Source organism: Heliangelus exortis, chromosome 4 (genome assembly GCF_036169615.1).
Source record: "Heliangelus exortis chromosome 4, bHelExo1.hap1, whole genome shotgun sequence".
NCBI lineage: Eukaryota > Metazoa > Chordata > Aves > Apodiformes > Trochilidae > Heliangelus > Heliangelus exortis.
Window position 1 is genome coordinate 5,101,841 of NC_092425.1, and position 24,810 is coordinate 5,126,650.

Here is a 24,810-nt window from a genome sequence, read left to right on the forward strand (position 1 = left end):
GTGAAGGGGTAGATGTCCAACCTACACATTTCATTTCTGGGTCTTTTGGGACTGGATCACTGTGCAGGCAGCATTGAGTACTGATTTTTTTTTTAAGAATTAATTTCAAGCAAGTATTTCTTCATCCCAGAGCTCTTCTACCTGAGACTATTGCAGTAGCTGTATATTTTCTTCCATGCTGGGAGATTTCATTCTCATCATATGTTGTGACAGTGAGGCTTTTTCTCTTGTATCTTTATTCAGGAAAGTTTTTTTGCATATATCAGTGCATGGAAATGATAGGTCAAACATACTGGAATTGAGACTAGTGAATAGTACATAAAGTCATAAGGTCTTAACTACTTTTATGTTGCTGGGACATTTACTGATTTTGACTGAAATAATTTTCCCCTTCTTTCTAGAACTAAGATTGATGTACAGCCAGGTCAAAATATACTGAAAGTCGTGCAGGATTGTTTTGAAGGCAAGCTTGTATTTGTTGTTTTCCTTAATCTGCTGGTTACCGAAATAAATTAATTTCTTCCTTGTATTCTATTTAGTGGTAATTAAATAGAAATTAAAAAATAGATATAAAATGGATAAAAATAAATTCTTTCTCACAGTCTTTAAAAGCACTCCCTTCCCAATCTTAAAACTACTTAAAACTGTGTCTTTGCTGTCTTCTGAAGGTAATCTTTCCAGTTCCTTTCTTTTTTGGGTTTACCTGACCTTAACGAATCTTAGCAACTTGTTAAAATAAATGAAACCTTGAAAACTGCAAGAATTCCTAATATATATATATATATATTTTATAGGTTATGGCAATGATCTTACAATAAACTCTCCAAGTACAACCTGTTGCTCAACTCCTTTTATCAGAAGTTATCAGAAGGCCTCAGTGCAAAGGGTAAATTAGTTATGGCAGTGTCACAGTGTGGCATTGGTACAAGTTTAATTCTGGAAGATTTAGTTCTGTGTGCCTGTTGAATGAATAAACTCCAAATGTCCCGTGAGTTGGTACACAACCTATAATTTAGCACTTTGTAACAGTTGTTGGTAATGTTTTTTTCCAGTTTTTTGTGCTCTAGTAGTAAATATTCTGTAACTAGGTTTATTAAATAGCTTATTTTCTTGAGTTTTTGCTGATTAAAACTTTTTTAGATTTTTGTCCGGGATAGTTAAATTTCTCATGGTCTCAGCTTGACATATGTATCCTTATAACTGGAGGTGGGTCTTGGACTCCATTGGTGTTGATTGCAGTTGCTTTGCCAAATATGTAGACATATTTCTGAGCTTTCTGATGGACAGTAAAATTGGAAGATGACTCTTGTAAAGAAGCAGCTTCTCAACTCCTGACAAACAGTTATCTGTACAATAGCTTTGTATATCTGTAACTTTGAAGAGTGGAAACAAATCAAAGGATTTCTCAATGTGGTCTCTGAGAGAATGATGCCAATAATCTCTATTTAGTTTAATATTTTGACTTCAGTTTTTTGTAAAAATTGCAGTGTTGGGAACAGGCATGCTTTATTGTGGTGTTTGGTTCCCTAAGTCTGATGTTAGAATACTGTATAGTCTTAGAGTAATTCTTGCAAAATCCCAGCCTGAGTTCATCAGAGTTAATTAAATTGTTTAAATTAATCCATTCTAGTGAAAGAGAAAATAGCATGCCCATGGACTACCAGGATGTCTGTTCAAACAGTTTATTTATGTTTTATTATGCACACTGTTTTACCTCCTTTTTAAGATGTACAGTTAGTTTTAGTCTTACATGATAGAAAATTGAGGTATTTAGTTAAAACAGAACTGTGCTTCCAGTGGGTAATAAGAGAAGGAAATTATATCATGTTTCTAGAAATTTATATTCCTTTCAAAATACTGTTGCTTTTTCAAATATTTTACTTTGTCTTATTATTCATCATTGACTGTGACAGCTCAAGGCAGTGAAAAGAGATTCTAGAAAGTCTTTACCTATATCACCACTAGAACCAGACATCACAAAAGGTTGGTAGCACTAATAAAGATTTTTTGGGTTTTTTTGGTTTTTTTCTGTTTTTTGCTCTTGCGGTTTTGCGTTTTTGGTTTTGCGTTTTGCTTTTTTGCTTTTTTGGTTTGTTTTTTGCTTTTTTGGGTTTTTTTTGTTTTGTTTTGTTTTTGGTTTTGTTTTTTGCTGTTTTGGTTTTGTTTTTTGCTTTTTTGGTTTTTGTTTGTTTTGTTTTGGGGTTTTTTTGTTTGGTTGGGTTTTTTTGGGTTTTTGGTTTTGTTTTTTTGGGTTGTTTTTTTTTTTTTTGAGGGGGGTAACTTTTTGGGGGATTTTTTAAGATTTTTGAATAGAAGAATTAAACCTATTCTGCATATCTGGCAGGATCGTCCCATGAATCACCCAAGAAGCCTGCAATAAATAACTGCGTAGCTGATTCTGAAAAAAACAAGTCTCCTGTGTGTGAGAGGAAAATAAATAATATATTAAAACATGTTGAAGCACTCTGCAAAACTCCTCCCATGTTTTCAGTTTGTGAGGATGATCATGGGTCAGTTGGATCACCTCTTGTGGAGGAACTGGATGATTCTGTACATGTGTAAGTTGAGCTGAATGTGGCAGTGTTGTTATGTCCTCCCCACCCTTGGGACAAATCTGTCATGGTAGTTTCAGTAATTTATGAGTTTTGATTGCAGACCCATAATTCCAAGCTCTTTAGAAAATTTCCATATCTGGGTTTTGAAAAGGAAGAATTGTTTTTTATTAAATATTCTGGTGATAAGGATTAATTTGTAGAAGTGCAGTATCCAAATGCAGGAAGCCTGTCAGAATAAATCTGAACTTTTTCTCAGGAGTTTTTCTCAGTGCCACAAATGGTCAGCTTCTCAGGTAGTCTAGAATTTTTAAGTGAATCATATTGACAGTGTTGACCTTAAAAGTTAACTATTTGTTAAAGAAGAGAGGAGGAGTATTCTTCTGAACAACTTCAGTTATGATTGTTATCTTTTTGAAAAATTTGAAGCTCAGCTGCAATAGTGTCCAGTGTGACAGTTCTGCTTTCCAGGGTGGGTGATAGACCAGGGGCTGATGCCAATCTGATTCCATTTGATAGGTCAGATTCTGAAGACAGTGCACCTAGGGCCTAAGAAACCTGACAATTTCTCAAGATTATACTCCTAAAATTAGGACTTTTGTCTTGCTGAGCAGCCTTCACTTTGCTCAAGAGTCACAAGGTGACCCCATGTTGCCTCACTTATTTGGACACTTAGTACTGTGATGGGAAGTAGTAACAAAACCTGTGTTTCCTGAGCTTCAATGTGGTAATCATTCATAAGAAGTGAGACACTGTCAGCAGGAGAAAATGAGAGCATCTGTCCATCTGCACTACACTTTAATGTGCACTCAGTATTAATAGCATCATATCTGAATGCTGTTTTCATATGTAGATTACTTTTGGATGACCAAAATACTGCTCCTGCAGCGAAGAGCCCCGTGGAACTTGAAAATTTGGAAGGACCTCAGACTGGGAGAGATGAGCAGGTTGTTCTTGGGCAAAGAACAGAACAGGCTCCTCCATCTTCTTTACAGAGAGAAAAGTCTTTCTCTTCAGTTGTCTTAGAAGCAGTAGCAACAGGAGCACTTGGAAAAAGGTTTGTTTTGAGGCTAAATATGGAACATAATTTGCTAGTGAAATAACCCAGTCCTGAGTACTGGAGCAACATTATCCGTAAAACTGGTCTTTTTTTGTTTTGAGATAGTCCAATGTTACTGAAAAATGCCACTTGAGAAAGGGTTTGAGTAGTTGTTTCTAAGGTTTGTGCTGTTAGGGCTTAACAGTGCTGCTGCTTTTGTCCTCCAGTAGAATAGTGTATAGCTGATTAATAGTTTTGTGTTGAGCCCAGAACGTTTTCATAAGTAGTTTGGAGGATTCAGGAAAGCCTGGTGTGGTTCTGAAGTTAACAAAAATCAAGCAGTCTTTTTCACAGTTCACAGGGTTAGATAGGAAGTTGACATTCTAGAATCTGAGAAATAATGATAAAACCAAAGCAAAGAGAAGTAGGCCTTGTGCTCTTTTTGGAAGCTTAAGGGCAATGAATGATGAACTTTATCATAATTCTGAGGAATGTCCTATAGTGTATTCAGGTTATCTAGAGTCACCACTAGATTTGCAAGACTGAAATTCCTCCCCTACAAAATTATGTTTATATTTTCTCCCTCCTTTCTTTAGGTATTCAGTCTCAACATCACCGCCATCACTTCCTCCTTTGAAAAATCAAGATATAGAAGTAGAAAGTTACTGTGAATTTTTAATTGATGAATCAGATAGTCAACCTTTTAATTCTTGGTTTTCAATACCCAGTAAGAACAAAAAGTCAAAAAAAGATGGCTCTACAACTCCTGTTCCTAAACCTCAGCCCTCTGGAAAGGAGAAGACAGGCAGTAAGAAAAGGAAGAAAACAAAAATGTGGGGTGAAGCACTTACTAAACAGAAAATGGATGATTTGCATGTCAGATTACTTGACTTCAGTGAAACATCAGAATTGGATTCAGTCTCTGACCATGAACGAAAGATCCTTAAGTCTCAGAGGCGAAGCAGTACTCATATGGGTAAGTTATTTGACAGGTCTTCAGACTGCTTTAGGTCATATCAGTCAATTTTTTTTTTTTTTTTTTTTTTTTTTTTTTTTTTTTTTTTTTTTTTTGGTGGTTGTTTATTGGAAAATAAAGATAAAGTAAATAAGAGATACTAATGGATTCCTAATTGATGTTTCAGTTGTGCAGTTAGATTTGGGTGTATGTAAGGCAGTGAGTCTTGAGACAGGTCTTAACTCTGCTTTGCCTCTCTTTTTTTTTCTTCCTTTACCTTTCCTGTTAGGACATTAAAAATTAAGTTAGCAGTGTTGCCTTTTCTTATGGGCAGATGAAGAAGGTAGGTACCCACAAGCTTTTGCTTCCCTCTCTGTAGAAAGTTTAAGATACATTCTTTGAACTGGACAGGATAAGCTTTTAGGAATTACTTGAGAATGGTCTTGTGTCAGGAAGCACTGAAAATGGAAAGCAGACAGAATGTAACATTACTACTCTTTAATTCTTAAATTTATGTTTATGGATTCGGATGTCAATGTGTATCTTCAGGCTTAATTTGAGAAGAAAGTTAATGTCCAAGTGTTTTCTATGTTGATAGGAAAGACTAAAAAGGAGGCACTTAAGCAATGCTCTCCCAACCAGAAAAAGGACACATCCTGGGAACCAGAAGCTGAAGAACTGATGTTGTCGTGGTCTGATTTGGAAACAAAACCATCTGATACACAACAACATGAAACAATGATGAAGCCAAATGAGGATTCGCCTGACTTGTCAGCTGGGCATCTGCAAGAGCAGACTGTGTCTCAAAAAAAGAATCTTAATTCTTCCAGGCAGTCAGTTTCAAAAACTCCTCAGCATTTAGTTACCAAGAAAAAACTCGCTCAGCAGAAACTTCCAAAAGATACAGTAGCTAAGAGAGAGGTAAAAAGTCCGAGGAAGAAACTTAAAAAATCTGGCAAGAAAAGTAGTAATAAAAGGCCTCGGTTACAGAGATTGGAGAGTTCTGACAGTGAACCTGATAAAGGTCTTGAAAGAGAGCCTGGAAACTCAAATGAAGGGTTTACCTCACTGCTGCAGCAGAAACTGCAGACTTCTGTGAATCACAAGATGTCAAAGTCTGAAAAGCCTAAAAATTCATTGCACACATTGGAATCACTTGGTGTGGCAAATAACAGAACTCCTGTAAAAGCACTGCAGCATCTCACAGGTGGTGTGAAGAATTCTGAAAGGAAACAATTGTCAGCTAAATCTTCAGAGAAGACACCCAACAAGGTTAATCACAGAACCAGTAAAGGTGTTTGCTCAGACCTTGAGGACAGTGAGCCTCAAGTGGATTCTCTCATCACTTCACAACAGGACACAGCAAGAAAAAAACAGAAGTTACCAGATGCAAAAATAAAAAGTAAAAAAAGAAAATGTAACACACAACATGGACTTCAGTAAGCTTTTTATGTAATTCCTTATAACTGGTATAACATGGTAAATAATTAAAAACATGTTAAATTTTATTGGCCCAATCAACGTATGTGACAGTTTCAGACTGATGGAATAGCTGTTAGAGAAACCAAGAGGTGTAATCCTATTATGAAAGGTGGGGGGCCAGATCTAGTGTGTGCTTTCACATAAGGAAACTTGTGCTGGAATTTCTTAAGTGTTCTTTTGATATTTGAGTAGCAGATTCAGTTTAAAAACAAACAAAATGATGATACAACCCCACCACTTGTAAACCACTTCCACTGTCAGGTTTGTTACTGTGCTTATATATTGAGAAAAGGGTGTTTAATTCTTCAGCTGTATTTAATTATGTGGAAGTAACTTTACTAATGATAGGTAATCAGAAGAGGAAATTCCTTTAACCAGTCAAATTGAGGTTTTAATCAGTTATTTGCATCGTGTTTTAATTTTTTTAAAGTATCTTTTTTGTGGTTTTACATAACTCTACTACATAAAATTAATGACCTACAGGTTCCTTTCAGTAAGTAAAAGTGACTTAATAGTAAACATAATAATGACAACAATAATAATAATGATTTATTATGCTTTCTCTTCTAGAGATTCCTTTGCAGCTCAGGAGACTAGGAGTCATGAAAGGTAATTTCTTGATTTGTCTGTAAACCTTACATTTAATTCCACTTCTGCCCTATGAAGACAGAGCTCCTGTTTGGTACTACTACTGTGTTCTGTGTACTCCTAGGAAAGAACCTAGTAGAAAAGGGTGATTAATGACTGAAGTGTTTAAATACTATGCTGACACAGTTAATAAACTAACACAGATTTTTTTTCTGACATGAATAAGGGTTCATAGTAACTTTCCTGTCTTTGGAGATATTTATTTTTTTTCCCGTTGAGGTTTGGCTTCCATATTAGTGTCTGCCTGATGACCAAGTTGGGGAGCAATTGGTGAATTTCAGATCTCTTGATTCCTAACTAGCCATTTGCTTCAGTGTTGTTGGTACAGACAGATGTTTAGAAAGAAAAAAAAAGCCAGCAACAAAACAAACAACAAAAACCACCCCACATGATCTGAAAAAGACTTAAATCTGCTATTCTTGGTACTGCTGTAATGTTCTGTTGTTCTCTTAACATAGTCAAGCAACTCTATTTTTTTTTCTTTGAAGTGGACCTGTTCTAGAACATTGTGACAAATGTGCTTCCAGGAGAAAGTATTGTGAACAAAATAGTGTGTCTTCAGGTAATGTTTAAAGTTGGTATTTTCTTGCATTTTACTAAACTGTATTGATAATATGATAATTTCTGTTGTATTCTGCTGGCCCAGAATAAGAAATTCAGATTGTATTGATCCCATTTCTGCCCAGACATTATAGAGTATGCCAGCTTTACATTGTATTAGCTTTGGAGGGACAACATCTATGTCACGTGGCATCAAGCTTACCAGGATGAAATTATTATTCCAGAATACTTTGAACAAGTTTTTTAGACTCAGTTTGTGTTCTCATATGATAGTAGTATAGATGATCACTTCAGGCCACCCTAGAGCAAATTTTACAGCTTTATGGAATTGTGGCCTGTTCATGTAGAAATACTTTCTGGTTTTTTTCCCTACACAAGTTGTACTTACTATCATAATTAATATGAGCCCTGGATTTCATATATGTTAAAGAAGAAAGAGGGAACACTAACAGTGGGACATCTGCTTGTGTTACCTTTGGTTGCATTTAGTGGGCAGACAAAGTCAGGAATAGTAAATGGATATTGTGGTGGCTTTTTAATGTGTTTTTAGATAATTATGAAGACCTGACTCGTGCAAGAGATCTGTTCTCAAACAGCATGACAAGGCATAAAATAGGTAAGATTATTTAAACATATCTTAATGTAAGTGCATAAATACAAATGTATTTGTCTGCTGCTGCTGACTGCTAAAGGAGGCAGAGGAGAACACCTAGAAATAGGTTCCTATGTTAAAAAGTGTTTACATATGAGGCTTGTTAGTTCTTCAAGGTACTATAACAGTGCTCTAATTTTTAAGCTGCTTTTAACACTTCTAGTGTTTCTTTTTAATTACTATATTCAATAATTATAACTGTCACACTTCCTTTTTTCATTTAATATTAACTTCTCAGATTTAGACAGGGTACTTAGTCTCTGACGAGAACTTTGTCTTCACAGCTGTAGCATGTTTGCTGGTCCTTGTGCTTGAGCCCAAAATGTCTGTATCTAAATAATTTACTAAGATATAAAGACATCTAATGTAAAGTCAGCATGATGACTAAGAAAAACGGGGCTGACATACTGATGTATACAAAAGAACTTTTGGCAATAATATGTTCCCTTTTCCTGTCAGGATAGCAATGTGATATAAATCACAGAATTGTTAGGGTTGGAAGGGACCTCTGGAGATCACCCGGTCCAATTCTCCCACTGGAGCAGGGTCACCTAAAGCACATTGCACAGGACTGCATCTGGGCAGGTGTTAAATATCTCCTGAGCAGGGGACTCTGCAACCTCCCTGGGCAGCCTGTTCCAGTGCCTTGTCCCCCTCATAGTAAAGGGGTTTTTTTATGTTTAGATGGAATTTCCTATGTTCAGCTTGTGCCCATTGCCCCTCGTCCTGTCACTGGGAACTCCTGAGAAGAGTCTGGCTCTATCTTCCTTGCACCCACCCTTTAGATACTTGTAGACATCAACAAGGTCTCCCCTCAGCCTTCTCTTCTCCAGGCTAAAGAGTCCCAGCTCTCTCAGCCTTTCCTCATAAGAGATGCTCCACTCCCCCAGTTATCTTTGCTGCCCTCCACTGGACTCTCTCCAGTAGTTTTCTGTCTCCCTTGAACTGAGGAGCCCAGACCTGGATGCAGTATTCCAGTTGTGGCCTCACCAGGGCAGAATAGAGGAGAATGACCTCCCTTAACCTATTGGTCACCAGCTGGGAAGTGCTGACCCCCTACTAGGCATCAACAGGAAAGTTTATTTAGTGTTTTCCATTTCTGAATTTTCCTTTTGTCATTAACACAAATGATTTCATTCTTTATGTCAGTAATGCCTTCCAACACACCCAACGTTCGTCGGACAAAAAGGATACGACTGAAGCCTCTGGAATACTGGCGAGGCGAGCGTGTGAATTACACCATGCTGCCTTCAGGTATTGGTTCCAAAATACCTATTGGCTTGCTTTCTCCTGGTTGGGCTGTAAAGAGAAAGTCTGTGGGTTGGTCTTGTGCCATGACAGCTTTGAGACGCTTACAATTTGGTAATATAAAAAAAAATCAGCTATTTTGTCATCTTTTCATGCGTTGTCTTCTGTGCACCTTGTGTCAGCTAGAAACAGTATCAGCACAACAGTCTTACATTTACTTGCTTTAACTATTTAGGGTAGAACAAAACATTTTCTCTGTACTCATATGTTTATTACATCAACGATTCCATATGATACCAGAAAAGGAGACCATCTACTAGATCATGCACTAGAGCATTTCTTTGGGGGGGGATTGTTCTCCAGACCAAATGCTATAATAGTTTATCCAGTCTGTGTTAAATTGCCTAAGTGATAGAATATATCTTGTTCTGGAAGGATATTTTTCTGACAGTGAAGCGTAATTTGATCCTTTCCTAGTTAGCTAATGTGCTTGAAAATAATATTTGTGCCCCTAAAATTGGTATTTTTTTCTTAAAAATTGAATTTCATATCTTGTAAATTATTATGAGTTAGTAAACTTTGTTCAACTTTCTTTTCTTTCAGGACAGCTTGTGATGAGTGAAATAGTGTGTCCTGAAATGAAACCTCAGAGAAAGTTAAAACAGAGGAAAGATGGTCACAAGGAGAAAAGTCACAAAACAAGTATGAATACAGACCTTTTATTTTTTAATTCTTAACACACAAAAGAATGGAGTATCTATTTCTGTAAGATTTTTCTCCTGTAGAAACTTGATTGTCTCTCTAGGTGAAAGCATTTTGGGGGGATTGAAGAGGGCACTGTTTTTGGCTATTGATAGGCAGGATCCTGGTCTAGATCAACGTTTGTTTTAAGTGCAGTTTATATGTCATTTGCTGTCCATGTAAACCTGAGCTGGTAGTGACTGTACTGTATTTTAAAAGATTTATTGGTTGCTTTAGGTGCATTTAAACTGTCTTCCAGAAGTGATGGATTTCTTCTTTAACAGACATTCATCCCAAGAGAGAATCTTTTGCTAGCATCCGTGTCATATTCACTTGTAGGTCTAAGTCATGCAAATAAGGACCATCATCAGAGCAGAATTTCTAGGACAAAGTCCTAAATGTTATTAATACTATAAAATTTCTCTTATAGGTATAGTTGCACCTGTTCCAGCTTCTTTTTACAGAGATAGTTATGTTGCAACAAAGCTATTTCAAACACAGTGACTTTGTTCCTACTCCTGACTCTCTTGGCGTAGGAGTACTTAAGCAGCCAGAAGTGCCTATAAAGTGCTATAACTTGCTTTAACATCCTTGTTCTGACTGCATTTAAAGAAATTTTCCTGTGCACTGTGGAGCTAAAATTGTCTGCTTAATAGAGTTCTATAAGAGAGCTGTTGTGAATGTTCTCCAGCATCTCTATTCTTTTTGAAAAGCATAAGGTTGTCATCAGTTCTTAGGCTATTTCATTCTGTGGCAAAATCCTTTTTGTTGTAGAAATAGTTCTCTGATTTACAGATTACAGTGAGATTTTTCTTGAGAAAAGGAAAATGTGCTTATTCTTTTAAATACTTTCTCTTAAATCTCTTGATGTCCATCAGCAGTAGGTAAAAGGAAAAAACTTGTTCTTCATACTTCATGTATGTTTTAGTAATAACCTCTCAGCATCTGTTGCTAGAAAACCACGTTTCTTAAAACACATACTTTTGAGTAAATACTGTCACTAATAGCATAGGATAAATAGGTGGTGTTTCCCTCAAATTCTTTAGGATTTAGAGTCCCTTTATTTCATATAAAAATAGTTCCAACAAAAATTAAACTTTCAAAGAATTCTTTAATGATGTTTTCCTTTTACATGTAGAAAGTGCATTTGGTCTGTTTAGTCACTTAAATGTAAATGCCTCTGTGTGAAATCTATAACTATAGAAAAGTTATAGTTAAATAAGTTTTTTTTAAATGTAGCGTATTCGTTTTTCTAGTTTGTTCCTTTTTTTTGTGTCTCCTCAGAAGGTGGAATACCTGAAAAATTGGATGATACCCTGGTTGACAGTTCTAAGCCAGCTGTCATAGTGGATGTAGAAACAAATGAGGAGATACTTCTAAGTGAGTTGAGGGAATATGATCAAGGGGCTTTCTGAGTTATGTAGTAAGTGTTTCAACTGATAATAAAAAAAAATTCTTCATGCCATGTCAGGTATAAAAAGATGAGCTATTGAAATATTCACTGCTCTTCTGTAGAAAACTGTGGGAGAGACAGAATAAGTGTCCTGACTTTTCATCTAAATAATGAGTTTTGCTCTTGGGGGTGTAAAAGTGAAACAGTGTTATGCATATGGTTTAATAAGTAGATAGTGAGCAAGCAAGACTGTGTTAGCATTAATGTTCATCTCCTGGGCTATTTTTGTAGAATGTGTTAACACTGAAAGCCGACACTCGTGCTTCTTCAGAGATGAAGCAGTAGAAATATATAAAAATTTGAATACATCTGATTTTGCCACTGGTACATTGGTTTTGAAGCCATTGAAAGAAAAGGGATACCAGTTTGTCCACATGGATACAATAGTAAGTATGCTTTTTTCTGCTTTTATAAAATAGTCTATGTAAAGAGAAAATCTTAGAATGGTTTGAAGTCATATAGCAAGTTGACAAGTTTGCCAGGTTTTTTTCCCTGTAATGGAAATAAATATATTCCAGATGTGAAATCAGTTATAAACAAGGAAACTTCCTAGTGGTGCTTTGCATGCACGTTGCCCTGGTTTGCTTCACATTAAATTAAAAATGCCCATGTACACTTACTGTCTGGATCTTGCAGGCAAGATAGGAGTACCAAATAAATAAATAAAATTGGCCCCTACCCCCCTTTTAAATGTGCATGTGATTTTTCAGAATGGTAGGGAAAAAGGGATTGCAGCTCTACTTGCTTATTTGGGGGGTTTTATCTTTCTTGAAACATCTGTGTAAAACAAAGAGTACGTTTTCTTAGATAACTTGGCTAAATTTTACAAAGGAAACATTGGTAATCTTAGAACCCTTTCTCTTTCATTCAGGCTTTTTATGTTATTCATGGCAAAATTATCGTTACCTTACATAAGACATCCTACTGTCTGGCTACAGGGGACTTCTTCTATGTTCCAGCAGGTAAATACATGTGTTTAAAACCAGTTTGTTGGAGGATGAGCCTGAATTAGAATGCTAGGAAGCAAAACCAAGCTGAATGATGGGAAGAGAGAAGTTTGAGTAGGGAGTGGGAAAGTGTAGGGTTATGAAGAAAGGAGTCTGACCCAATATTGGATGCGGGTTGATAACCTTTGAGTGCAGTGTTAGAAACACTTTCTTGCTTATGTGAGTTGGCCTCAAATTTTTTCATGACACTGCCTGTTTTAAGAGTGAATTTCTTTTGGTATTCTGGTTCTGTCCCTGATAATAATGTAGTGGTAGTTAATACAATTGTTTTGGTCACCATGTTATTTTTCTACATAAAATTACAAAATTACGTTTGGAGAAGTTCACCTTATTTTGCACCTCATACTTGATACATGAAAGTGCAGAATGTCTTGTTGAAAGCAGGTTGTAGCCTTGTTGAGAATTTAGACACCTCTAATTTTGGCCTTCTGAGGTAAAAGTGGAATGAATTTCATATGGGAAGCTGTCCTTCAGTGGCTAAGACATTAGTCAGGACAGTTTGTAGTAACTAAAACAGGCTGTTCATGAAGCTGTAGATAACCTTTATACCACATTCTTGTGAAGAGGCTCATGTTGATGGAAAAACAATCCCTCCCTTATTTTTCCATTAACTTTCTACCACAGTGTCCTGACTGAACAATCATCATTCAGTTAATGCTTGATACTCTGAAGTTGGTGGGATTCTTGTGTTTTAATCTTGAAAAGTTTAGGGGTCTGCAGAGACAACTTTGGTGTTTGCTTTTTCAGAAAGCAGATTATATAAACTGCTGGAAGTTCAGTATGGCCATAAGGATCTGTACTTCTTTTCCATTCTTCCCTGCTTCTTGATTGCTTAAGTATGCCTGGATGGGCAGTACAGTGGTTGTGATGGGTTGTCTGTCACTCATCAAGTGTGGTTGTGTTATTGCTTATTCCTGACATTCAGTGCCTTTTACATGTTATAGTCATGTTTGTATGACCACAAGTGGAGATCTGCAGGTAAGTTTACATGTGCAGTTTTTATTGAGATTTTCTATAGGAATAAATTAAAGTAGGTTTAGTCACCTTCAAGTTTTCCACTGGGATCTAAGAGCAGAGAGCTCAAGCCTTTACATTCTTTTCAGTAAAAGTCTTCTCATCAAAGAAATATGTTCTTCTGACCACAGGCTAAAATAAACAACAATAGCTGTGTTCTTGTTACCTCTCCAAATTGCGATGATGTGCCTATGTAAGAGTGACATCCTAGATTATGAGCTAATATCCCTTCAGTTAATATATCTGACATAAAAATACACTTGCCCAAAGACAGGACTTCAAAAATTGCTAGTGGCTTCTAAAGAAAATTTTCTGGTTTTCTTTGTAGGAAATGTATATAACTTATATAATCTAGTGAACGAAGAAAGTCTTCTTCTCTTCACACAACTCAAAAGATGCACCTGAAGAACTTCCTTCAGAAAAGTCGGTGGAAGCACTTCAACCTTTTGTATGTTTTCAAGTTCTTTTTATATACAAAAAGTGTTTGCATGTACCCAGCTTGATGTTACAAATTAATACAGAGCAGTTGAAACTCAACATAAGAAGAGTTAAAAATGAAACCAAAAAATGGTCAGTAGCTTGCTGTCAAACTGAAATGCCATACTGAAGGGCCTCACTGTACATCACTTATGGTTCTTGCAGTGTGCAAATACAGAGATGTGTAAAAGTTGTTGGTTAAGCACACTGTTGTTCCAAATTGTGTTTATATACCAGATCTCCCTAAAGATGCATAGTACTTGAAATGTTGTCCTCTTCAGCTAAATCTGAGAGTCTTAATGTCTGCCCGGTACAAACTGTTTTAGAATAAGCTCTGTTTAAATGTAGGGCCTTGCTGATCTCATTACAGTAATGGTTGTCTAGGAGATGGGCTGTGGGAATGCTTGTGTGCTGGGGTCCAGTCTTCTGTGTTAATGACTTCTGTGTTAATGTCTAGCAGATAAATTATTAGAACCTGAAATTGTAAAAAGGGAGCTCTTAAGTAGGAGCTTTTCTGTTGCATCTTTTCTATGGAAGCTATGGCATGATTAGCTCCAAACATTGTGGATAGCTTTATTTTGTATAACAGCAATAGGTCATTGCCAAATTTATTACTTTAATACCTCCTTTTGTTTTGCTTGCTGTGTTCCTGGATTATAATGAGGACCTTTGGGAAAGCTGTAATTATACTGTATACTCCAGAAGCCAAGTCTAGACAGCAGATGGTATACATAGCATTTATCTCCCAAGCTCTTAAAGGTTTCTTCTCCCTCAAGATCAGGGTAAACTACAGCTATTCTGACAGTGCTTTCTCTCTGTGGTCACAGCTATTCTAGAAGAGAAGGAGATGGGAAAAATTTAATTGGAGTTATAAAATTCAGGACTTGAGGATTCAGTATTGACCTGATAAATAGTCTTGGCCATGTTGAATACAGAGTATACCTTAAACTAGGAAAGATGATTTGCCCTCAGTGCTTCCCTTAAATTTTCAGCTAACTTTGTGTGTCTGTGAAAGGACTTTGACACCAACATCACCATGTATCTGTGAAATACTAGTTAGATTGGGGGAACTTGAGATGATATTTTAAAAATAATTTAATTTAAATTATTTAAATAAATTGTGTTTAAGCAGTAGTTCCTACAATTATTGCATGTATAGACTGACATGGAAATACTCTGTAGAAGTTACGTGACATCTTTGCATTCATGGATAGGTCATGGTTAACTGAGAAAATAAAACACTGGAACATGCCTATTACGAGTTAGTTTTTCCTCTGTCTGGATCTGAACTATTTTCTCTTCAAAGTTTAGGTTACACAGAATGACTTTTTCTCTTTTTCCCCAGCCTTCACTTTTGTAAGGAGTTAAATTAAAAAAAAAAAAAAGTCAGTTACAGATTATAATAAATTGATGTTGGCAGCTTTTCTAAATTTTGGGCTTGGGTTGGTCTCTTCAAGGTCAGTGAGATTCAAATATTGTCCCTTCTGTGCTGGAGCCATGCCAGCTCTCAGATGGGCACACATAGTGTCTTCACTGCTTGAGGGGATCCCACTGACTAAAATGTTCAGTTTGTAAGTCTTTCAACTCCTCAGCGCTGCAGAGCTCTGGAAATTTGCCACCTGGAAAACTGTACAGAGCACATATTAGACCAAAGATTCTCTGATTCTCTCCCAGGCATGTGTCCCAGTGGTCAGGCCATGGATGTCTGAGCCCAGCAGCTCATTGGTTCTATCTGAAAGTCAGAACAAGACTACTTTTCAGTTGTCTGACAGGCCAAGGAGTTCAGAAGGAAGGTACCCTGTGAATTTTCTTCTTCATTACCTGTCTGCAGGTTAGGTAGCAGAAGGATTCTTCCTTAAGAGAAGCTCATTGGAATATGTGGACCATAGAGGTCACGTCTCTGAAGGAAATAGTGGTAACAGAGCTGAAGGCAGCCTGTTGCTTTCCAGGAACGTGGTGTACTTGAGTGGGGAACCACTGGGTCTTCCCCTGTTGCACTGTACTGCAACTTGGCAGCATGGTTTTGAGTTAGTTTACTCATGACCCAAAAGAAAACTATGAGAAATCCATGCTTCAGGATGCTTCACTAAGCAGAAGTAACAAGTGTGGAGACCTTTTCCTCACACAGTCTGCAAAGGGGTAGATGTTCAAGTGTAAATTCAGGGTCAGGATGCCAAGAATGCCTGTCTGTATTTTCCTAACTCTGTGGATGGGAGTGTCAACAGATTAGGGTGGAATTGGTCAAATATACAGCTTTTTAGGTTAGGTGGTTTTGTTGCTTCCTGAGTAGCAAGTTCCTTGAGAAAAATGTCCTGTATACTTTTGTAGAGAGAATTTTCTTGTTGGACTATATCAGAAAATCTTTGTGGGTTTGTTGTGTTGTTTTTAAGTAGCAAAAACAATTGTGCCAAGTGTGGTGGTTATCTAGGATGCTACTTTAGTAACGATTCTACTGTTTTTCACTAGATGGAGCTTCAAGCACAGCTGCTTGCCCTTAATGGCATTTGTGTTCAGTAGGATTTGGTTTTTGAAAGGAAAGAAGAAGGGTATGTTACATGTGGAGATAAATTTGGTTGAATTCTGCTGCAAGGACATCTAAATCAGTTGCCATTAACATTTATACTTGACACTGAACTTTAAGTTCATTCTGTTAGCATGTATGTTGTACGAGTTGCAGCCACTTGTTCCAAGTTGTTTTTTTAAAATTCTAGTGGACAGTGAGAGTTGAGTTGAGCTGAGTTGAGTACAAGTAAGAGTTGAGTAAGAGTTGAGTTGTTTACTGTTTCTCTGGATTGCATTTAAATTTCTTTCTTCAGCTTGACACTTGTTAAAAAACTAGTTTCCATGTCATTAGCCTGACTATAGTTTGAGGAAGTGCAGGAGAATGCTCTGAGTTCCAGGACTCCTGTGGGTGCTGATTTGTGCAGCGTGGCAAATGAGCATTTGTCATTAGTCAGAAGCAGCAGCTGATGTTTTCACCTGGTCTTGCTTTGACTCATGCTTCCTAAACCTTTGTGTATATCAGGCTACTAGTAGTTGTAAGACCTCTGATGGTCTGATTTTTTTTTTTTTTTTTTTGTCTTCTTTTCCAAATGGGATATTGCAGAGGAGAAGTACCTTCTCTGAAATGTGAGAAGTTAGCATTCTTCATGCATATGAGCAATTCTTTTTGTCAGCATATTTTCTATTCTGTTGAGTAATCTAACTTCCACTGACTATTGTGATGGTTTCAAATAGATATATCGCAAAATTTCTATGGTTTCTATAATGTTATTTGCCTTTTATAGCTTTTAAATTATTTCCTAGGCAATGCCTTATATATTCAGCTCAGACAGCACAAATTTTTACATACATTGGTGTACAGAACATCAGCTCTAGTAGTAGAGATCTGAGCCAGGTTTGTTCTAAGCTGGGCCCAAGTCAGCTCCAGTGTTAGCTGCTGTGGATCATTGTTGTGAAAGAGATGTGGCCTTTTTTGTTGTTTGTGTGTTACACATTTTGGAGAATATCACTGTATTAATAGTGTATTAATGGATTGTTTTCTGTCAGCAGTAACTGGGAGAGCTGGAATATGTGACTTGGCTTTTGTTTCCATCAGCTTCATGTTAGTAGGTTCATATGTTCTGTGGTGGGTATTGTGTTAGCAACTAGAGGCATGTTTTAAGGAGTTTAACTGACATTATCCCATCACAACAAAAAGATTTGTGAAGGCTTTAGATCCCTTCAAGAAAAATTACCTTTTAACTGGTTCCTTTGAAGTTTTGTAGTTTCATTTGGTTAGAAAGCTGTTCCTGTTTTAGTAAACAAAGCTTTTTTACCGTTTAAAGCAACAGAAAAATGACTGCAAAGCTGTCATATATGTGCACACCCATCTTTGTACAACTTTTTGAACATAAAATTGGAGAATGTAAGCTGAGTAATTATGAAAAAATAAACAGCGCCAATAAAAACACCTGAGGCGCATGTACAATTTCTTCTGTTGTTTGAGTACACAGCTGAATTGGTGATCTGCAGGTGATTTTAAATTAACATTTGGAGAATGCAATAAACCTAAAGAGCTATTTCCTCATTTCATAACAGCTGAAAAGGCATTTAAGCATGAAGGAAGGTGGCCTACATTTCTACTGATACGTAGACTCTGTTGCATATCTTTTATAATACAGAGTTTACTTTAAGTGGTGATTGTTTGCAGATAACACATCTATATGAAGAGTATGGAATATGCCTCTTTAATGGTATTGACAGCTGTTGTAACTGAGTATCTTAGTCTTTCCAAGCTGGTATGTTTTCCCTTTGGAATATAGTGTCACTCCATGGATGTACACAAGTGTAGTCGGAAGAAATTGCAAAGCCAAGTGTTTCTCAGGTTGCATGGAAAAGCTTCACTTAGGATTTGACAGCACAGGTGATTCCTGTGGTCCAGTTCTAAGATGAAAACTGGTGATGATCAGCAGTCAAGGATAGGAAGACTTGATCGTCCAGGAATTATAAGAAGATGCCTTGATGTACAGCCTTGAAGTTTGGTGTTGATGATGGACTTAAACTCTTCCCTCCCCATTTTGAAAGAGACAAGAAGAATGCATTAATGAACACAGTCTCCTTTTGTTTGGGAAAGGAAGAGGAAAGGTCTGAAGGACTGGATGGAAGCAGATCTGGAGGAATTGGCTGTACGAGAGTGTGAAGATGCTGTCACATCTGCAGATTATTTGGGAACAGCTGCAGATTATTTGGGAATTAATGTTAAAAGGAGTCCCTGCTCTGATCTTAGGGCCACCCACAAAGCTCTAGGTGTGGTTTGCTTCATTTAAACTCCTGTGGCCAAGTAAATGTGCACACAAAAGGCCATAAAACCACAATTACTTTGCACTGCTGCAGTCCTTTCTTGTTTGGTGCACAAAAGGAGCAATAACTGAAGCAAAGAACTGAAAGAAGCAAAGTGTTTACTTTCTCAGTCTGACTTGTTCAGTTGAGTTGTAACAGTGTTCACAGAAATATATTCATGTCCCCAGCAAGAACTTCTCTTTGCAGCTCAAAGACTTTAACATTTGAAAAATGAAGAGTTGCAGTACTTCTGATAGCTGTTTAGGAAGTTTATTAAATGGGTACTATAGCTGTTCACAAACATTGTTCTGGTTTGCTTATTAAATTCTTCTATGATCATGGTGTTTGAAGTTGCTTTTTCCTGTATTTTCTGTAACAGCTGAAATGAGAATTGATCAAGATGACAGCTGCATGGCAATGCTGTGTGGATGTCTTCTGGGATCAATGTGCTGTAAAGAGGGAGAGGAAAGGAATTATGTGAGAGGTGTAAACATAACAAAGAGCAACTATAGTGTCCAAAGGTGTTGCAAACTGGCTTGTATAACTTGGGCAAAGGGTTTTCAAATTCAGTAACTTTTGGAAGAAGAGAACCTGACCCTTCTAATTGGTAAGGGAAGCCTTTTCTTTGTCATAGCCTTGAGACCACAACTTTGAGAACACAAACTTTTGGTTTGGAGTTCTAGTAGGGCTATGATCACTTGCATTTAAGAGCCATCTTATCTGAAACTGCAGGTTTCACCTAATGAACATGCTGTATAATTCACAGATCAAGAAGCCAAAGCTTACTGAATGTTATCCTTTCTGTTATCATAACTTTTGTGTAGTAGTACAGGGGGGCAGTTACAATAAATGAAAATTAATTATGAAGATTTTTCTTTTCCAAACACAATATGAACATGAAATTTTATTGCTGACAAAGAGGGGCCTCCCCTAGGAGGAAGCAGCCTATATGCTAAAGAAATTAAGCACTTCTGTATTTCAGTTAGTGCCAAGTCAGCTCTGAGGCTAATGAATCAAAACAAATTTACAATTAAGCCCAGAAAAGAAGACTAATTAAGTAGCCAGTTAAGAAAAAGTGCTGAAGGAGGGATCAGCCTTGAGGGGAAATCATGAGACTCTCAGTATTAGCCCATGAAGGACAATTAAATGATAATTGCAGAGGCCTTTTTGCATCCAGCAAATGCTCTCTGACTTTTATTATGGCTAATTTTCTCCATATTAGTAGAAGCAGATATTTGCCTTGTGAGCAACTAAGCTTTACTGTGCACTTTTAAGGTAATTTATAGGTAAAGCACAGAGGTTGCTGCAGGGCTAAATTAATTGCCAGACTTTAACAGTATTTTAGCTAGCAAAAAAGCCCAACTGTGTTTTAAAGACAACCCTAAATGTTTGCTTTGTTTGCCTCTTCATTTTGTGCTATACCAAGTCCATCTTAGCATCCTGTTTTAACCTTTTAAACAAATTACATTCAGTGAATTATTTTAGCAGTATTTTTAATAGCTTCATTTTGTTCAGTTGCTAACCCCACTAAAGTTCACAGAAATCATTACCTTGTCTTGAAATGGTCTCTGTTGTTACATCCTGCATCCCATGCAGCATGACATACTTGTTGCTTAATGGTAAAAAAAAAAAAAAAGAGAGGGGGGCAACTAAAATAATTCAGCTCCTCTTCTGAAGGAGTTCTCAAACTTGCAAAGATGATTTCTATTGAGATGCTGAGGATTGCAAACAAAGTGCATTCCCCAGTCCTTCTGTGCCCCTCTTTTCCTCTTTCCATGGAACTGTGATGCTGATGAAATACAAAACCTGTCTTAATTGGACTCATACATGGGCTAAAAGTTTGCTTATATGTCCACCTTTTTTATTTTTTTTTGTGCACTTTTCTGGATCTTAATTTATTTCAGCAGTTATAAAGAAGGGGTCTTCTCACATTAAAAAAACTTAGTAATTTTCTTCATGAAATGTCCTGTGCATGTGCTGCCAGTGTCCTGCTATGAAAGGACATCTTGATTGCATCTTGAAATATCTGTCAAAAGTGTGCTTTTTTTTCTTTGTTTGTTTGTTTTCTTTACCTTGGGAACAGACTGCAGGATAAGGCATTCCCTTGCCACTGTTTCAGCTCCTCAGCTGCTCCTTCATTTTTTGCCTTGCTGCCTAAACTAATTTCTTGCCTTTCTTGCATTTCTCTTCTGAAGTTTCCTTTTTGTGTTGCTCGCAAGCACTGTATCATTTTTCAAAGTCAGTTCCAGGTATTTTAATTATTTCAAAGTTGTTCTTGTGCCTGAACATTACAGGGCCTGGCAAAACTCCCAATTTGCTTGCTGAGAAAAGTGATGCAAAGTGTCCTTTGGCCTCCATTCTTTGAAAGACTTTTGTGTAGATTTAATCCTGAGAAGGTCAGTTTAGGATGTCACTGGTGAGGCATTTGTTCTTGTCATCATCTGCTGTATTCCAGACCACAGAAGCAGAACAGAACCTGCTTCATGCCTGCATGGTTGACCTTGAGTCTCATCCATCTGCTGAGGCTGCCTCAGCAGTGCCAGGAGAATCCATCCCAGCACCATTCCCTCTGGACAGACATATCCCAGGGATCATGGCACTGTGCTTTTTGCTTCTGTGCAGTGTGCTGTTGGCTTCCTTTGCCTTGACACACTCTTGCCATGGCTCTGCCACCACTTAGACACCATTCCGTATTTTCTGATTTTCTGTTGCCCAGGCATTCACCTGTGCTTAGGTTCTTCATTCCTCTTGCCAGTGGGAATGCTGCTTGGCACCAACTGGGTTTGGCCTAGAGGTCTGGTGTGGCAGTGTGTGCTCATTGCTGCAGCTACAGATGTGGATGGATATGCCCTCTCACACCTTGTTGCTGCCTGACTTTTCTAGAAAATATTAGGAGAAAATAATCTTCCTGGGTTTTGATGCTTCTGTGGTGTCAACAGAGGAGTCTGGACTGAATAATCTCAAAGAACTGGGTGGTCCTTCAGGATGACCTTCATACATTTCTCTTAGAGACAGAGCTGAGGCCTGACCGAACTAATTTTGCTTCTGTGTGGAGCAGCTCTGCCCACACAATTCAGAATCTGCTATTTCCATTCTACCCTACTTACTGCCAGTGGGTGGGAGTGTGTGTTTGCAAAGGAGTGGTTTGTGTACATGCTTGGCATCATGGTTACCACTGCAGCTGCTGTGGAGAAGTCAAGAATTATAGAAGAAAGCAGGAGAGAAGAGGTTGTATGTGGGAAAAAGGTTATCTGAATCCAGGGCAGACAGCTTCAGGGGGTTCTGTTTCAGCAGGGGCATTGGACCAGATGACTTTCAGAGGTTTCTTCCAGCCTCAGCTGTTTTGTGGAATCAGAGACTCCCATGCTACAGAGGCTGCTCTCCTGTAAGTTTAGTTCAGGCTTTAGTTGGGAGGGCTCTTTATGTTGTACAACTCAAGTGGAGGGCCTCTTCCATGTCACACAGCAGGCCGTGGGTAAACCAACCAGAAAAGTGTGAAGTGTGCCACAGTGCTTGGCCACTGGTGAACAGCCACTGTTCTCCCTTTCTCTATGGTAAAATATGAAATGTACATGCTAAGTTATGTTAGAACTGCCAGCTTTAGCTTTGCTCTGAGGAAGACACAGACCTGGGTTTGATGAGAAGTCCACTGATCAGTTTTGAGGAACTGGCTATCAATTTTCTGCATATATAACCCAAAATATTTTAATTTGGAAATTTTGATAGTGAGCTGGTTTTTTCAGTTGCAAATCTTAAGAGCAGCCTTCAGTCTGTATCCAGGCTACTATTTACACAAAATTCTATATCTAGAGTAATAGTCCTCAGCTGTCACGTGACTTGCATACACACTAGATTTTTACAAAAATAGCATGAAACTCACATGCACTTTAACTGCTGAGACCTCTTAGTCCTGCACAAAATACAGCATTTCATACTGTGCAAAGACAAGGTCAGAAATACCAGGGCACAGTTAGAGCTGAACTTGGCAAGGGATGTGAAGAATAATAAGAGGTGATTCTACAGGTACATTAATGAAAAAAGGAAGGTTAAAGAAAACTTAACCCCCTAAAGTGAACCTCTGAAGTCTGGTGAGCTAGTAACAACAGATGAAAAGGCTGAAGTCCTCAACAACTTTTTTTCCCTCAGTCTTTACTGGCAGCCTCTCTTCCAACACCTTCCAAGTTAAAAAACCACAAGGAGGGGATGAGGGCAGCAAAGTCCCTCTCACTTTGTGAAGATCAGGTTTGTGACCAGCTGAGGAACCTGAAGGAATTGGCAGATGTAGTCACCAAGCCACTCTCCATCATATTTGAGAAGTCATGGCAGTCAGGTGAAGTCCCTGGAAGAAGGGACACATTACACCCATTTTTAAAAAGGGTAGTAAGGAGGACCCTGGGAACTACCATCCTGTCAGCCTCACCTCTGTGCCTGGGAAGATCATGGAGCAGATTCTCCTAGGACTGATAAACCACATGGAGGACAGGAAGGTGATCTGAGCCAGCCAGCCAGCCAGCCAGATTTGTCTGGACTTCTGCAAGGCCTTTGACATGGTCCCCCAGAGCATCACACCAAGTTAGAGAGATATGGATTTCATGGGTGGACTTTTTAAGGGATAAGTGATTGGCTGGGTGCTGCATCAAAAAAGTGTGGCCAGCAGCTTGAGAGAGGTGATTCTGCCATTTTACTCTGACCTCACCTAGAGTACTGCATCCACTGCATCCAGCTATGGAGCCCTCACAGGCACAGGAAGGACATGGACCTAATGGAGCAGGTCCTGAGCAGGGCTACAGAAATGATCAGGGCTCTGGAACACCTCTCCTGTGAAGACAGACTGAGGGAGCTGGGAAAAAAGAAGGCTCTGGGGAGCCCTAATAGTGACCTTCCAGTACATGGAAGGCTGGAGAGGAACTGTTTGCAAAGACCTGGAGTGATAGGACAAGGGGCAATGGTTTTAAATTGGAGAATATTGGATTTAGACTGGATGGATGTTAGAAAAAGCTCTTTACCATGAGGGTAGTGGAAAAAAAGGAACTGGTTGCCCAGGGAGGTGGTTGAGGCCCCATCTCTGGAGATATTCACGGTAAGGCTTGAGGAGGCTCTCAGCAACCTGATGTAGGTGAGGGTGTCCCTGCTGACTGCAGGGGGGGTGGACTGGGTGACCTTTGGAGGTCCCTTCCAACCAAATTATTCTATGATTCTACGAAAATAGATGCAGAGCATGTGTCAGTGTCACAACCAGATGCAGCTTTCACCACTCCAAACTTTGCACAGAGGAACACATTTGTCAGACACCACTGTTAATTAAGCTAGGCTAATGGACTCTTTTGAGCATAATTGAAATCACACTCATATTGTTCCTGATTTGTTGCTGCAGTTGGTTAATGCTTTAATGTCCTTGCTCCTGTGAGTACAAGTGGAAGTTCTGCCACTTTTTAGTCTAGTATCTCCCTAATAAGGCACAGTCAGTGCCCCTTTTTAAAACTGTTATTTTGAACTAATCTCTGCTCTTCTTATAATTTAGATCAAAAGCATGAAGCATGTTGTTGGAGACCTATTCCCCATGACTTTGTGGGCAAATTGAAGATGATCTAATGCAAAGGAGTTTTAAAGGACACTGTAACTGCCATCCCACTGGAAGTACACCCCAATCTTCAGGGCATGTTGTTTCACTGATCTCAAAAGATCTTTCTCCAGTATAAATTGTAAATACATGGTCTGTTACAAATTGTTTTTTCTTTTGGATCAGTAAATACTAAATAATACAAATCAGTTTTGATTTATTTGGTTTCTTTTCTTTCCTTTAGGAATTAATTTTCTAGTAGTCCGTGGGGGTTTGAAAATGCAGATTAATTGCATGAGTTCGTATAAATATTTATAAATAATGCAAGTTGCCCTGAGTTGCTTCATGGATGTCACCAACAGCAAAATCCCTCAACTGGCAGCTGGAGTTGTGGAACTGCTTAAAAAGAGTTTGAAATGAAAATATTTCTCATAGAATAGAATTGTAGAATCAGTTAGGTTGGAAAAAGAACTTTTAAATCATAAAGCACAAATAGAACCCTTGCAGTGCCAAGTCACCCTTGGTCTATAGGACTTCGTTCTGGTTCCCATCCCCCAGGTGAATTTCATGAGGTTCAACAAGACCAAGTGCAGGGTCCTG

At 38.1% G+C, this 24,810-nt stretch overlaps 1 protein-coding gene across 1 annotated transcript; it reads left to right on the plus strand.

The window, feature by feature from the left end:
* The first annotated feature begins 574 nt into the window (after positions 1 to 574).
* CENPC (centromere protein C) lies at positions 575 to 24,426 on the plus strand. The gene is made up of 17 exons (XM_071744253.1): positions 575 to 668; positions 762 to 886; positions 1,914 to 1,983; positions 2,345 to 2,558; positions 3,406 to 3,609; positions 4,188 to 4,567; positions 5,145 to 5,985; positions 6,599 to 6,637; positions 7,165 to 7,238; positions 7,788 to 7,853; positions 9,039 to 9,143; positions 9,741 to 9,839; positions 11,163 to 11,258; positions 11,563 to 11,717; positions 12,203 to 12,293; positions 13,681 to 13,800; positions 24,172 to 24,426. The coding sequence occupies exons 1-16, from the start codon at positions 575 to 577 to the stop codon at positions 13,755 to 13,757; spliced, it is 2,730 nt and encodes a 909-aa protein (XP_071600354.1). The 3' UTR covers positions 13,758 to 13,800; positions 24,172 to 24,426.
* The last annotated feature ends 384 nt before the right edge of the window (positions 24,427 to 24,810 follow it).

Excerpts from the sequence above, each read along its gene's own strand:
- CENPC (XM_071744253.1), top strand. The coding sequence starts at position 575 with ATGGATAAAAATAAATTCTTTCTCACAGTCTTTAAAAGCACTCCCTTC. Across the intron at positions 3,610-4,187 it reads ACAGGAGCACTTGGAAAAAG|GTATTCAGTCTCAACATCAC; the intron begins GTTTGTTTTGAG and ends TCCTTTCTTTAG. Across the intron at positions 4,568-5,144 it reads GCGAAGCAGTACTCATATGG|GAAAGACTAAAAAGGAGGCA; the intron begins GTAAGTTATTTG and ends CTATGTTGATAG.